The sequence below is a fragment of the Chiloscyllium plagiosum genome, unplaced genomic scaffold, assembly GCF_037043375.1.
Source record: "Chiloscyllium plagiosum isolate Xiang-an unplaced genomic scaffold, Cpla_swu_hap1 HiC_scaffold_5, whole genome shotgun sequence".
Classification (NCBI taxonomy): Eukaryota; Metazoa; Chordata; class Chondrichthyes; order Orectolobiformes; family Hemiscylliidae; genus Chiloscyllium; species Chiloscyllium plagiosum.
Window position 1 is genome coordinate 22233474 of NW_028270143.1, and position 13647 is coordinate 22247120.

At 41.1% G+C, this 13647-nt stretch overlaps 1 protein-coding gene across 2 annotated transcripts in view; it reads left to right on the plus strand.

Annotated features, from left to right (window-relative positions):
* The window catches only part of retreg1 (reticulophagy regulator 1), an 85588-nt gene that overhangs the window by 15433 nt on the left and 56508 nt on the right, over positions 1-13647 (plus strand). For both annotated transcript variants that reach the window (XM_087987036.1, XM_043689682.2), the window contains exon 3: positions 2277-2307. In XM_087987036.1, coding sequence (XP_087843162.1) covers positions 2277-2307 — 31 coding nt within the window. The remainder of the gene's footprint in view (positions 1-2276; positions 2308-13647) is intronic.

Below are 13647 nucleotides of genomic sequence, written 5' to 3' on the forward strand. Positions count from 1 at the left end.
CCCTAGAACTCTGTGGGGAAAGTAGGCAAGTGATTGCTGTGCCCCTTGCTGAGATGTTTGTATCATCAATAGTCACAGGTGAGGTGCTGGAAAACAGGAGGTTGGCTAATGTGGTGCATTAAGAAAGAGGGCAAGGGAAAGCCAGGGAACTGTAGACCAGTGAGCCTGATGTCAGTGGCGGGCAAGCTGTTGGAGGGAATCCTGTTGGACAGGATTTACATGTATTTGGAAAGGCAAGGACTGATTAGGGATAGTCGGCATGGCTTTCTGCGTGGGAAATCATATCTCTCAAACTTGACTGAGTTTTTTGAAGAATTAACAAGGAAGATTGAGGGCAGAGCAGTGGATGTGATCTATGTGGACGTCAGTAAGGCGTTCGACAAGGTTCCTTGTGGGAGACTGCTGAGCAAGATTACATCTCATGGAATACAGGGAGAATTATCCATTTGGATACAGAGCTGGCTCGAAGATGGAAGACAGAGTGGTTGTGGAGGGTTGCTCTTGAGACTGGAGGCCTGTGATCAGTGGTGTGCCACAAGGATCTGTGCTGGGTCCACCACTTTTTTTTGTCATTTATATAAATGACTTGGATATGAACATTGGAGGTATCCTTTAATAAGTTTGCAGATGACACCAAAATTGAAGGGGTAGTGGATAGTGAAGAGGGTTACCTCTGATTACAATGGGATCTTGATCAGATGAGCCAATGGGCTGAGGAGTGGCAGATGGAGTTTAATTTGGATAAATGCGTGGTGCTGGATTTTGGGAAAGCAAATCAGGGCGGGACCCATCTACTTAATGGTAAGGTCCTAGGGAGTGTTTCTGAACCAAGAGACCTTGGAGTGTTGGTTCATAACTCCTTGAAAGGGGAGTTGCAGGTAGATAGGATAGTGAAGAAGGTGTTTGGTATGCTTTCCTTGATTGGTCAGAGCATTGAGTACAGGAGTTGGAAGGTCATGTTGTGGCTGTACAGGAGATTGGTTAGGCCACTGTTGGAATATTGCGTGCAATTCTGGTCTCCTTCCTATCGGAAAGATGTTGTGAAACTTGAAAGGATTCAGAAAAGATTTACGAAGATGTTGACAGCGTTGGAGGGTTTGTGCTATAGGGAGAGGCTGAATAGGCTGGGGTTGTTTTCCCTGGAGTGTCGGAGGCTGCGGGGTGACCTTATAGAGGTTAATAAAAGGGGCATGGATAGGATAAATAGACAAAGTCTTTTCCCTGGGGTTGGGGAGTCCAGAACTAGAGGGCATAGGTTTAGGGTGAGAGGGGAAAGATATAAAAGAGACCAAGGAACAACTTTTTCACGCAGTGGGTGATGCGTATTTGGAATGAACTGCCAGAGACAATGGTGGCTGGTGCAATTGCAACATTTAAAACCCATCTGGATGGGTATATGAATAGAATGGGTTGGAGGAATGTGGGCCAAGTGCTGGCAAATGGGACTAGTTTAGGTTAGGATATCTGGTCGGCATATCTAGTTGGACCAAAGGGTCTCTTTCTGTGCTGTACATCTCTAGGAGTCTATGACTCAATGAGATGAGTAGAATTTGGGGTGTCGAGAATGTAGCAGTAGCTATTGATTTCTGAAACAACTGATTAGAAGACTGCATTTCTGCAAAATCAGTCAAAATGACCTCTTGGTACGGATTTTCTTATGTGTTCCCTTATCCTCCTCCCTTAAGCAAGTCTAAACATTTTTAAATCTGATATTCAATGTTGTGCAGTCTAATTCATTAACTCAGGTCTTTTGTTACTTGTTGAAGAACACGTTCTATTTTGAAACCCAAATAAATGACAGATTTGCAGCTATCAATAAAGAAAAGGAAAATCAAATGTTGCATGGATTTTGTAAAATAGTTCATGCTGCATATAAATGTGTTGTGTTCTGTTTTAAAATGTTTCGTGGAAGATTCGCTACGGCTAAATTGTTTATTATAAAATAAGAGCCTCAGAGCTCAAACAAAAGCAGAAATTACTGGAGAAATTCAGCAGGTCTAGCAGCATCTGTGGAGAGAAAGAAGGATCACTAGATTCATTGTGAACTGTTTTCTCTCATCAGATGTTGGCCAGATGTGCTGAGTTTCTCCAGCAATTTCTGCTTTTGCCTTTGTGGCTCTGAATATGGTATCTAAACCACATTGGTGAACATGTTGCCAAGTGCTAAATCCTTTTCTCTTACTGCATTTATAGCATTAATAAGAATCCAATTTAACTGACAAATGCAGTGTGTAATTCATGTATGATTTTGCTAACACTGTGTAACTTTTCAATAGGTTGGAGGAGAAGCAAGATCCTGAACGGAAGGTATGTGCCATAATAAACGTTTTTTAAGCTCTTAATTGAATGCTGCAGACGCTGGTTTCCTATTATCAAGTCACCCTTAATTTACATAGAGTCCTTGACACAGCTTTAACTCCCTCAAAGCCAGCTGTCAGCATGAATACTGGTGGGTTTTTTGTCAGCTAGGGCTCCTTGATTAGGTCTGTTAATCCAGGTCTAATCAGTGAACTTGTATTCTAACCTAGCTGACCCTGTCACTATATTCCACCCCTTTTGAATTTGGGGGGGATTTCTGTTTATAATTCCTCCCGGGGCATTATAGCATTGGGTCAAGTTCCGAGGAGAAAGTGAGGACTGCAAATGCTGGAGATCAGAGCTGAAAATGTGTTGCTGGAAAAGCGCAGCAGGTCAGGCAGCATTCAAGGAACAGGAGAATCGACGTTTTGGGCATAAGCCCTTCTTCAGGAAGGGCTTCATTCCTGAAGAAGGGCTTATGCCCGAAATGTCGATTCTCCTGTTCCTTGGATGCTGCCTGACCTGCGCTTTCCAGCAACACATTTTCAGCTTGGGTCAAGTTCCGACAACTCTGATTCTGATACGGGCAGTATGTAATGCCCAGTACCTCTGACACTGCGACCAGAGTATCTTGGAGGAATTCATTCTCTTTTAAGCAGCATGAGCATCTACTGTGTCCATCTCTGATGTCAAAGTTTCTTCATTAATTGATGGACCGGGAGAGCTCATGAGTTCCGGGACAGTCAGAAAGGCTGTTGAGGAGCCGGGCAAGTTTTGCTTTTGCACAGTTTGCAGCTTTCATGCATCCATGTGCTTGTTCTGGACTGTCTTGACCTATCAAAACTTTTTAAGTCACTGAACATGACCTGAGTTGGACCATGCTGCCTAGCTTACTTCCAGGTATGATTTCCATATAGGAATGGACCTGAATGGGAAGAAAGCATGATCTGTAAGTGTGGGTTTCTCTCAATGTGGGAATCTGCTATGCATGCACGTCACTCTATATGCGTGGGTCTGGATGTGTGTGTGTGTACACTGCTCTGTCAGTATGGGTTTGAATGTGTGTTGGTACCAATCTGTGTGTGGGTTGGCATGCTGTGTGCGTGCGCCTCAGTTTGATGGTGGGCGTGCGTGTGCCACTCTTTTGTGCTGTGTGTGTGGGACTCTTTTGTTTGGTTGGGCATGTGTGCATCTGTCACTGCATTTGTGGCTATGCTTCTCCCTTTTTCCTTCGATCTCGCTGTGTCTCTTCTTTCTCTTCTACCCCCTGGCTCGCTAGTGTGCGCGTGGCTCAATTGTAGAATTGAACGCAGATTGGAAAAATTGCTTTGTTGCTGATACCAAGTGTCTTTCAGTTTAGGTAATCTGTGATCTATTTGTTTTCTGATAATTATTGGTACCATAACAATATTGCTTGGGTGGTTCTGTTTGGAAGAAATATCAGTCGTTGTAGAGGCGGACGTTTACGTTGGTCCCAGTGATTTTTGTATGTATATATGTGTGTGCACACAGTGTTACTTCTCTCCAGCCTTATTGTTGTGACTATAAGTAAAAATAAATGGTTTGGAGATGCATCGTCGTTAAAATAATGGCTGAGGAGCGATTTGTAAAGATAGTTGGCATTCTAAGACATTCCATCTTGTTTGGCTATATTTTCCAACATTTTATTTCACTCTATAAAGATAGAAACACTTAATTTTCAAAAAAAACCTGAGATTTTTGCTTTTTCTTGTGTAGATATTTTCATGTGATTTGTGTTGTTTGAACTAAAACACAAATTACTGGAGAAATTCTGCAGGTGGAGCAGCATCTGTGGAGAGAAAGCAGAGTTAATATTTTGAATCCAATAACTCTTCTTCAGAATAAACTGTTCAAAGTAAGCCAGGGAAGAATAAAACCTCGACAGGTGATTAATGGGGGTCATTTGAAAAGGGGAAAACTGATTAAATGTGCTAAAAACAAACAGCCCATGTCCTGACTGGAATTTTGGGCGAGTTACAGTGTAAAAGACATGAAAGGAAATTTTCAGGCTCTAAAATGGTTTAAACTTTAATTAGAATCTTGATGGCCACAGAGTTTCCAAGTGGCAAATGAGATGCTGTTCCTCCAGCTTGTGCTGACCTTAGGTGAAGCCTATAGCAAATCTGAGACACCCATGTTGACATGGGAACACTGTGCTAAAGTGGTAGGCAAATGGAAACTCGAGGTCATCTTTGCAGACAGAATGTAGGTGTACTACAAAGCAATCACCTAGCAACTGTCTAATCTCCCCACTGTAGAGCAATGAATACAATAGGTAAATCACTGCTTTACCTGGAGGGTATGTCTGAGTGCTTGGAGTGTGAGGGAGGCATTAAATAGGTAACCGTTGGATCTTGTGTGATTTGCATGGGAAGGTGCCATGGAGTGGGGTAATAAAGGACCCAGGATTTCACAGGAGGAATGATTCCTTTGGAATCTTGGCAAAGGTGGGGGCAGGAATATGTCTGCTGGTGATTTCCTGCTGGAAGTGGCAGAAACAGCAGCTTATGACCCTTTGGATGTGAAGATTGGTCAGGTAGAAAGTGAGGATCAAGGGGTCTTTATTGTTGTGAAGGGAAGAGAAGGTAGAAGTGCGGAAATCAGTCAGATGCAGATTCTGGTTTTGTTTCAATTACCAGGTCAGCAGTTCTTTTGTTTGTTTGAACTAGTTCAGTTCGGTGTGGGGTAAAATGGAATTTGATTACTTTTTCTTTTGAAGTTTATATTTTCAAAGTGGTTTGGCTGATAGCGGTACTTGGATGGATAGTGATGACACAAGGTGCCTGATATGGAGTGGTTGGAATTGTTGAATCTATTCTCAGGTTGAAGTAAATTGTTGAACATCTTTGAAAGCACAAAGCCAGAACATTTGACGATTCACCAGTGTGTGTTTAGATCAGTGGTCATCGTTAAACTTGAAGTTGATTTTAGCGCTCTCCTGAGGGAGGGCTGTACTCTCATCAAGAGATTGTAGCAGGAAATCAAAGCACGTCCCCATGATTTATATAGCAAGCTATTTTAAACAACAGGGGCTGTCACTCTGGTTAATAAAATAGTGAAAGTCATTTAATACGAAGGTCGTGACTGATAATATCAAGGAAAGTAATTCTGAAAGTCATCCTGTGCTGGGAAATTTCAGTTCCTGTCATAAACAGAAATAAATGCAGTATTAAGATGAAGTAATGTCACAGAATAGAAAATGTTGAACTTTGTCTTTGTCAAACTGAAAACCTTGAAGTTATTTGAAAAATTACTGGGGAGAAAGTGTCTTTGCACATTTTAAACAACTTCTTGGCCACTTATTAGCCAACAGCAGTAGGATTCCAAAAAGTGGTGAGCTGTATTTGTATGTGACCTGAACATCTGAATATAAGAAGGGTGAAAATTATGGAAGTTATTTGAAATAATAGTAATCTTCCAGGTGAGGGGAAAAAAATCTGAAATTGTTACTGTTGTGCATCAGTTAAAGGTTAGGTTTCTGTTGCAGTCATTTATCAAAGACTAATCACAGGACAAAACAAAAGTTTAAATAGGTACAGTGGTTTTTGTTAACTCCTTTGGAACAACAGTAAATGGTGCATGCAAATTTGCTTGCTGCTCTGAAATCAAAATCTGAGCTATTATGTTGTGGTGAGACAAGCCAAACATATTCATCATAGAGAGGAGGCAATGTGAGAGGATTCGGGCAGTGAATCTGTGGTGCATTCCTTTTGAAACCAATTATGCACAGATATTTTGAACTCGTAGCATCATAGATTCCCTACAGTGTGGAAGCAGGCCATCAGCCCACTGAGTTCACACTGACCCTCTGAAGAACATCCCACCCAGGAGTCCCCCACCCCATGTAGCTGTATTTTCCAAGGATAATGCCCAGGGGCGGCATGGTAGCTCAGTGGTTAGTTGAAACTTTATTGCTGGAACAGCACAGCAGGTCAGGCAGCATCCAGGGAACAGGAGATTCGACGTTTCGGGCACAGGCCCTTCTTCAGGAATGAAGATTCCTGAAGAAGGGCCTGTGCCCGAAACGTCGAATCTCCTGTTCCCTGGATGCTGCCTGACCTGCTGTGCTGTTCCAGCAATAAAGTTTCAACTTTGATCTCCAGCATCTGCAGACCTCACTTTCTCCTAGCTCAGTGGTTAGCACTGCTGCCTCAGTGCCAGAGACCCGGGTTCAATTCCCGCCTCAGGCGACTGTGTGGGGTTTGCACATCCTGCCCGTGTCTGCGTGGGTTTCCTCCGGGTGCTCCGGTTTCCTCCCACAGTCCAATGATGTGCAGGTCAGGTGAATTGGCCATGCTTAATTGCCCGTAGTGTTAGGTAAGGGGTAGATGTAGGGATATGGGTGGGTTGCGCTTCGGCGGGGCAGTGTGGACTTGTTGGGCCGAAGGGCCTGTTTCCACACTAAGTAATCTAATCTAATCACTGCTGCCTCACAACGCCAGGGACCTGGATTCGATTCCAGCCTCGTGTGACTGTGTGGGGTTTGCACTTTTTTTTTCCCCATGTCTGCGTGGGTTTCCACCGGGTGCTCCAGTTTCCTCCCACAGTCCAAAGTTGTGCAGGCCAGGTGAATTGGCCATGCTAAATTGCCAGTAGCGTTCGGTGCATTAGTCAGGGTAAATATAGGGGAATGGGTCTGGATGGGTTACTCTTCGGAGAGTTGGTGTGGATTTGTTGGATCGAAGGGCCTGTTTCTCTATTGTTGGGAAGCTAATCTAATAATCCAGTTGGACTTCATATCCCTGGACATTATGTGCTATTTAGCATGGAAAATCCAGGCTACATGGATGTCTTTGGACTATGGGCGGAAATTGGAGCACCTGGAGTACACCCGTACAAACTCAACACTGACAGTTGCCCAAGGGTAGAATCGAACCTGGGTCTGTGGTGCTGTGAGGCAGCAGTGCTCACCACTGAGCTACTTAGAAGACTTTGAGAAGATTTCAGGCATTGGAAAGAATAGCAAATTCCCCACATTACAAAATAATTGGGGCCTGTGGGGCGAAAAGGTGCATAACCATCACATGGTACACAATAAACAAATGTTGATTTTGGTGTCAAAAGAATGTCTTAATGTATTTAGGAATTCATGTGCGATCAAATGAAGACACCATGTGCTTCATGAAAGTGGCTCATATCTGACAAGTTTACTATAGTTTTTGGAAGGTGAAAAAAAGGTTAGTAATGGAAAATTAATAACATTGTAATTAATAGCAAAATATGGTACATACTCAAAATTCAAAATAAAAACAGAAAATGTTGGAGAAACTCAGCGGGCTTGGCAGCATTCATAGAGAAAGATAAAGAGTAGCTGTGTATGCTTGGATTTCCAAAAGACACTGATCTCTGTTACCCGACAGGGTAAATGAGATTGGGGTAGTAAATTGAATAGAGGTTTGATGAATGGTTAGGAGCATTTTCAATGTGTGCATTCAACTTGTAGAATGTACAACAATCAGTGCTGGGATCCTATAGATTGTAAATAACTATTCCTGACTAATCTCTGTGCTTTAAGCTTAAAGTTTTCCGATGCTATAAAGTCAGATAGGAATGCAAGCTGTGAGGAGCACTGACGAAACTACAAAGATATAAAGACAGATTGACTAAATCGGCAACAAAGTGGCAATGGAGTATAGTGTGCTTCAGTAGTAAACACAAAAGTGGAATGTTTCTAAGCAAGTTTGAAACCAATAATTGATGATCAGGGAGAAATTGGTGTACTCCTAGAATAGACAAAGTGTGTAGATACAGCAAGTTGTTTGAAGGCAAATGACATGTTGACTTTTCTTGCAAGGCAACTGGATTACAAAAATTAAGAAATTGTGTTCCAGTTGTACCAGGCTTTGGTGAAACAATACCTGGAGTACTATGTTGTTTTGATCTCCATATTTAAGAAACAGTATATTTGTATTTGAAGTCGCTCAGCAAAGGCCTGTGAAGAGGGAGTTGCCCTGCGATGCAAAGCTGAGTAAGTTGGGCCTATAACTGTTTGTTTGGAGCTTAGAATGAGAGGAGATTGTGTTGAAATAAGATTCCCAGTTATTAATAAACTCTGGGTTTGGGGAGGGGAGCTGGGGGAATCTGGAACAGTGTGATCACAATTTCAATATAACAGGCCAATCACTTAGGACTGAGATGAGGAGAAATATCTTCAGTTAAGGTTGCAAGGTTTGAATTCACCACCCTAAAAGGTTATGGGTGCTCAATTGTCAAGTATATATAAGGCTGTAATAAATCAATGTTTTTGTTTTAATCCCTGGAGGAAGATAGGGTTATGAGCAACAAGCAAATGAATTGGATTTGAGGTGAAAGTTCAGTCATATGTCACAATACTGTGCCTTTAAACATGCATTTTGTCTTGTTTCCCTTGCAAAGGGGTGTTATCACAGTGGTGCTGAAATGTCTCCTTCAGGTAGACAGTTGGTAAACAGATTTTACTTGGTGTCATATAGTCCTCATACGGTCCTATAACATAGAGACAGGTCCTTCAGCCTAAACTGGTCTGTGCTGACCAGAATGTCCATCCATGCTAACTCTATTTCCCTGCACTTTGTCCATATCCTTGTAAACATCTCCTATCAACGTGTTTGTCCAAATGCCTTTTAAATGTTGTCATTGGTGTTATGGACCAGGCCAGACCCCTCAAGCATTTCAAGAAAGTAGCACGGATCCTAACTTCTATAGTTGTTTCAAACAGGTGAAATGTGTATGTACCAGGAGTGATGCAGCTGGCCCAACTGCTCTGTTCCAAACAAAACAATTTATTTATGCATGAACAAATGAAAACTACATTTATAGAAACATAACAATTTGAAAACCCAGTTGACTACATTGCAGTTTAATGATGCTGTTCCAAATTCCTGCAACAATCTCCATAAACATACCTTGGCAAAAAAGGTAAAATCAAACCCAGCGTCTTACAGGAGATTGAGAGATGGCAGAGAGATTCAGCATGGAACACCTTCAATGTAGCTTTTTCTCTGACCAGCCTCAAAAACCAACTGCTTGATCAAATCAGACCAAACCAGAGAAAAGCAGAGCTGGGAGAACTGGCCACTCCCCGTTCAAGTGTTTGCTTTAAAAACAGAAGCTTTTTCAAGTAGATGGGCCCAGACATTCTGGAATCTATGCGTTTATGAACCTTCTGAAAAAAGAAACTAAGAATACCTAACCTTGTTAAAGGAGCAGCATCATCACAATGTACCCACCTTAACCACTTCTGCTGGCAGATCACTCCAGATGTGTACCACACTCTGTCAAAAACAAATTGCCCCTCAGGTTCCCATTTGTTCTTTTCCCTTGTACCTTTAAATTGGTGCCCTCTAGTCCTCAATTTCCCAACTCTGGGGGGGAAAAAAGACTGAGTGCATTCACCCTATCCATGCCTCTCAATCTTATAAAAATTCTGTAAGGTTCCCCCCTCAGTATCCTATGTTCTAAAGGACAAAGTCCTAACCTGTCCAACCTCTTCCTATAACTCTGTCCGTTGAGTCATGGTAACATCCTTAGAAATTTCTTCTGCACTCTTTCCAGTTTAATAACATCCTTACTATAGCAGGATGACCAAAACTGAGTGCAATATTCCAAATGTGGCCTCACTAACGTCCTGTACATTTGTAACATAACTTCCCAACTTCCATACTCAGTGTCCTGATTAAGCCAAAAGCCGCTTTCACTGCCCTGTCTGTGTGACTCCACTTCCAAAGAACTGTGGAACTCCCAAGATCCCTCTATTTCACTTCACTCTAAGGCCTGACCATTCATCATGAAACTCCTTCCTTGATTTACCTTCCCAAATGCAAAACCTCAAACCTTTCTATATTGAACTCCATTTGTCATTTCGTGGCCCATTTCCCCAACTGGTCAAAACCTCCTCACTGCGAAGTTCTCCCTGTTTTTGTTCTCTATGGTAATACAATTGAGTGGGCAGGGTCAGGGCCCACACAGACCCAGGAATGACTTCAGTGTTGCTTTCAAATTGTTGAGAAGATGATTTCTGTTGGCTGTTGGAGCTAAAAACTCGAGTTCTGTACTGCTGAAATGAAGTCTGAGCAAGACTCTTCCTCTTAAATCGAAAGGCTAGATTATTTCTTTTGCCTTTCTTTCTGGACTGGAGAGACAGCATGTGTGACAGTGCTGTTGAATTGCCTTTGCCAATGGTACATTTATGGGATGCTGTCTTTTTGGAACCGTTTGATTAGTGGTTGAATGATATGTTATCTTATTAAGTATTTCCATAAAGTTCTGCCAATTCTTCCTTTTGTTATATTTTAGCTGTGTTATAAGCATAGTGTATTTTGATTAAAGCTTAGGGACAAATTTGAATCCTATCTGGAACACCGTGCCTTACACGTGCCTTTTTTTAAAAAGTAAGAGTTCGGCTATCTCCATTATGTACTTTGGAGGAGCTGGTCTGGTCCACAATGTGTGACTGGGCTGTGTGATAAATAAAGAACAGTACAGTACAGAAACCAGCCGCTCGGCCAGCCAAGCCTGTGCCGTCAAGCATCAGAGTTGGAGGGATGACCGTAGAGGTTTATAAAATCATGAGCATGAATAGGATCACCTTCCTTGGGTAGGGGACTAGAGAGCATAAGTTCGGGTGAGAGGGGAAAGATAGAAAAGGGATCTAAGGGCCAACTTTTGAAGTGGTGGAGGCTGGTACAATTGAAACATTTTAAAAGACATCCGAATGGGTACATAAGGGGTTTGGAGGAGATATTGCCAAATGCTGGCAAATAGGACTGGATTAATTTTATGGTATCTGATCAGTGCGGGCGAGTTGGATTGACGGGTTTTTTTCCGTGCTGTACAACTCTGATTCTGACATGTGATGCCTTTCTAAACTAAAAATCTTTTGCCTCCCTGTTATCTGTACGCCTCCATTCCCTGCCTGTTCATGTATCTGTCAAGATACTTTTTAAATGTTGCGATTGTAATCGCCTCCTCCACCACCACCTCTGGGAGTGCATTCCAGGCACTTATCCCCCTCTGTGCGAAAAAGAAAATTCCCTCTCGCACCTCCTTTCAACTTAGCTCCTTTTACTTGAAACCTGCGTCCTCTAGTAATTGATATTTCTAATAATTTTGTAAACTTGTCTAGTCACCCCCTCAGCCCCTGAGGTTCAATTAAATACGAACCAAGTTTGTTCAATCTCTCCCCATAGCTTTATTAGAGAAGCAAAACTGGGAAAAGAAAACAGCTATGAAACTTAATGGAGTTGGTACTGGCATAGTTTTGAAAGAATGTTTTTAAATATATTTGATCTTTCAGTTATTGGAATGTGATACAACCATCAGTATATTTAGAAGCAAGCAACATAACCAGGCAATGACTGACTCATACCCATATCATGTTCCCTGTGTCAGAGAAATGTAGAGAATGTTGTTATTTTTCTGCAAAGACTTTAGTAGACAATCATCATTCAAGGGACTGACTTGGGAGAAACTACTCCTCAACTACATATTTAAAAGTAGCTGTGACAGAAGATCAGAAGAACTTAAACCTGTGACGGCTGAAAGGAATATTTTTGATCAGCAATAAGGTATTTAAAAATCTGTTCTGAGATTGGTTCAATGTTTTTATTTTAAATAACTGTCAACTATTGCCAAATTAGTTCTGGTATAAACTAGTTATTCTTCACACCTACCTACACATTTTATTTTATTACGACATGGTTTCATTCCTTGTATGATGATCACTGGATTTAAATGCTAATTTCCTTTTTTTTGAGAAATACCTAGATAATCCTGTTTATTAAAGGGAATTTATTTGTTCAGCTTTTTAACCCTTCCAGAAGAGTATTGAAAGTGTAGAAATTTTAAGAAAGCATCACAGAATAAATTTGGTGTTGAAAGAAAGTATTTTTCATCCTCAAACCCCCTTGAATATCTATATTGTACAAAGTTAAAAATCACACGACACCAGGTTATAATCCAACAGGTTTAATTTGAAGCACACTAGCTTTCGGAGCGACGCTCCTTCATCGGGTGATAGTGGAGGGCTCAATCCTAACACAGAATTTATAGCAAAAATTTACAGTGTGATGTAACTGAAATTATACATTGAAAAATTGATTGTCTGTTAAGCCTTTCATCTGCTAGAATACAGTGATAGTTTCACTTTCATGTGTAAATCACAAAACATTTTTTTAAAAAGTTGCATTCTCTGGTTAACTGTTAACAATGGTGATAGCTAGACAATATGTTGAAGGTGTTGGCCCCTGCGTTCTCTGTCTATGCCATGATGTTTAGATTGATTCTAATCTAAAAAGTGAGATAACGGAGTTTTACATAAATTCATGCAGTTTTTGAGCAAAGTACAATGTAACCTCCAAATCATATCTTGTACAATTTATCCCAGAAACTCTTAATATGTACCTTTTTTTTTGAAGAAGGTGCAAGGTAAATTTTGTGTGTTTGGCTCTTGGCATGGAGCTTTTTCCAAATAATATATTTTTGGAAATTGAGGTTGATGGTCAGTATACTGGAGTTTTGAGCTATCTGATTGCAGACAGATCTTTGTAAACAGTGTCTGTTAATTTTCCACGTCATTCAGTTATTTACAGCATCTTTTCAGTTTTGAAAAGTAGATTTCCATTTTACTTCCAATCAATGATTTGGACTGAAACTATTTTGACAGACTGTTAACTAAATCTTATTGTTTTATGGAGGTTGACAAATGACAATCATTCAGAATGTCATGTACAATTTTCATATGAAAACAAAATATTGAAAACAAAAGCAGAATGCTGGAGGAACTCACCATCAATGGACAGAGATATGTTCAATGTTTTGAGTGAGTAATTCCGAGCTGCAGAAGTAACACCAGACTCAAAATGTTAGTTCCGTCCCTATCGAGATCTGCTGAGTTTTCCAGTATTGTTTGAATACATTTTTCATGACTGTTTCTGAAAAATATACAGAATATGTTAAACAAACTTTTTTTTTTGTAAGAGGTAGCAATATGGGATAGACTTGGAAAAATATTTCAACCCTCTTTAAGGACCCATTTTCCAATCTGTTTTAACCTCAGTATTTCACTATAGAGTCAAATCGCAGGGAAACAAACCCTTCAGTCAAACTCATCCATGCTGAAGTTTCCCAAGCTAAACTACTCCCTTTGCCTGCCTTTTCATTCCTCATTCCTCTGTGCCCATTGATGGCCCATCTCCAAATTGTCCAAGATCTCTCACCACCTTCTGCAGCTCCCAGAAGTCTCCAATTTAGGTCTTCAGTGTTAATCAGTCCACTGCAACCAGCCATGCTTGGGCCTTTAGCTCTGTGATTCCCTCCCAGAATCTCTCTCCTCCTCTTAAGAAGATAGAT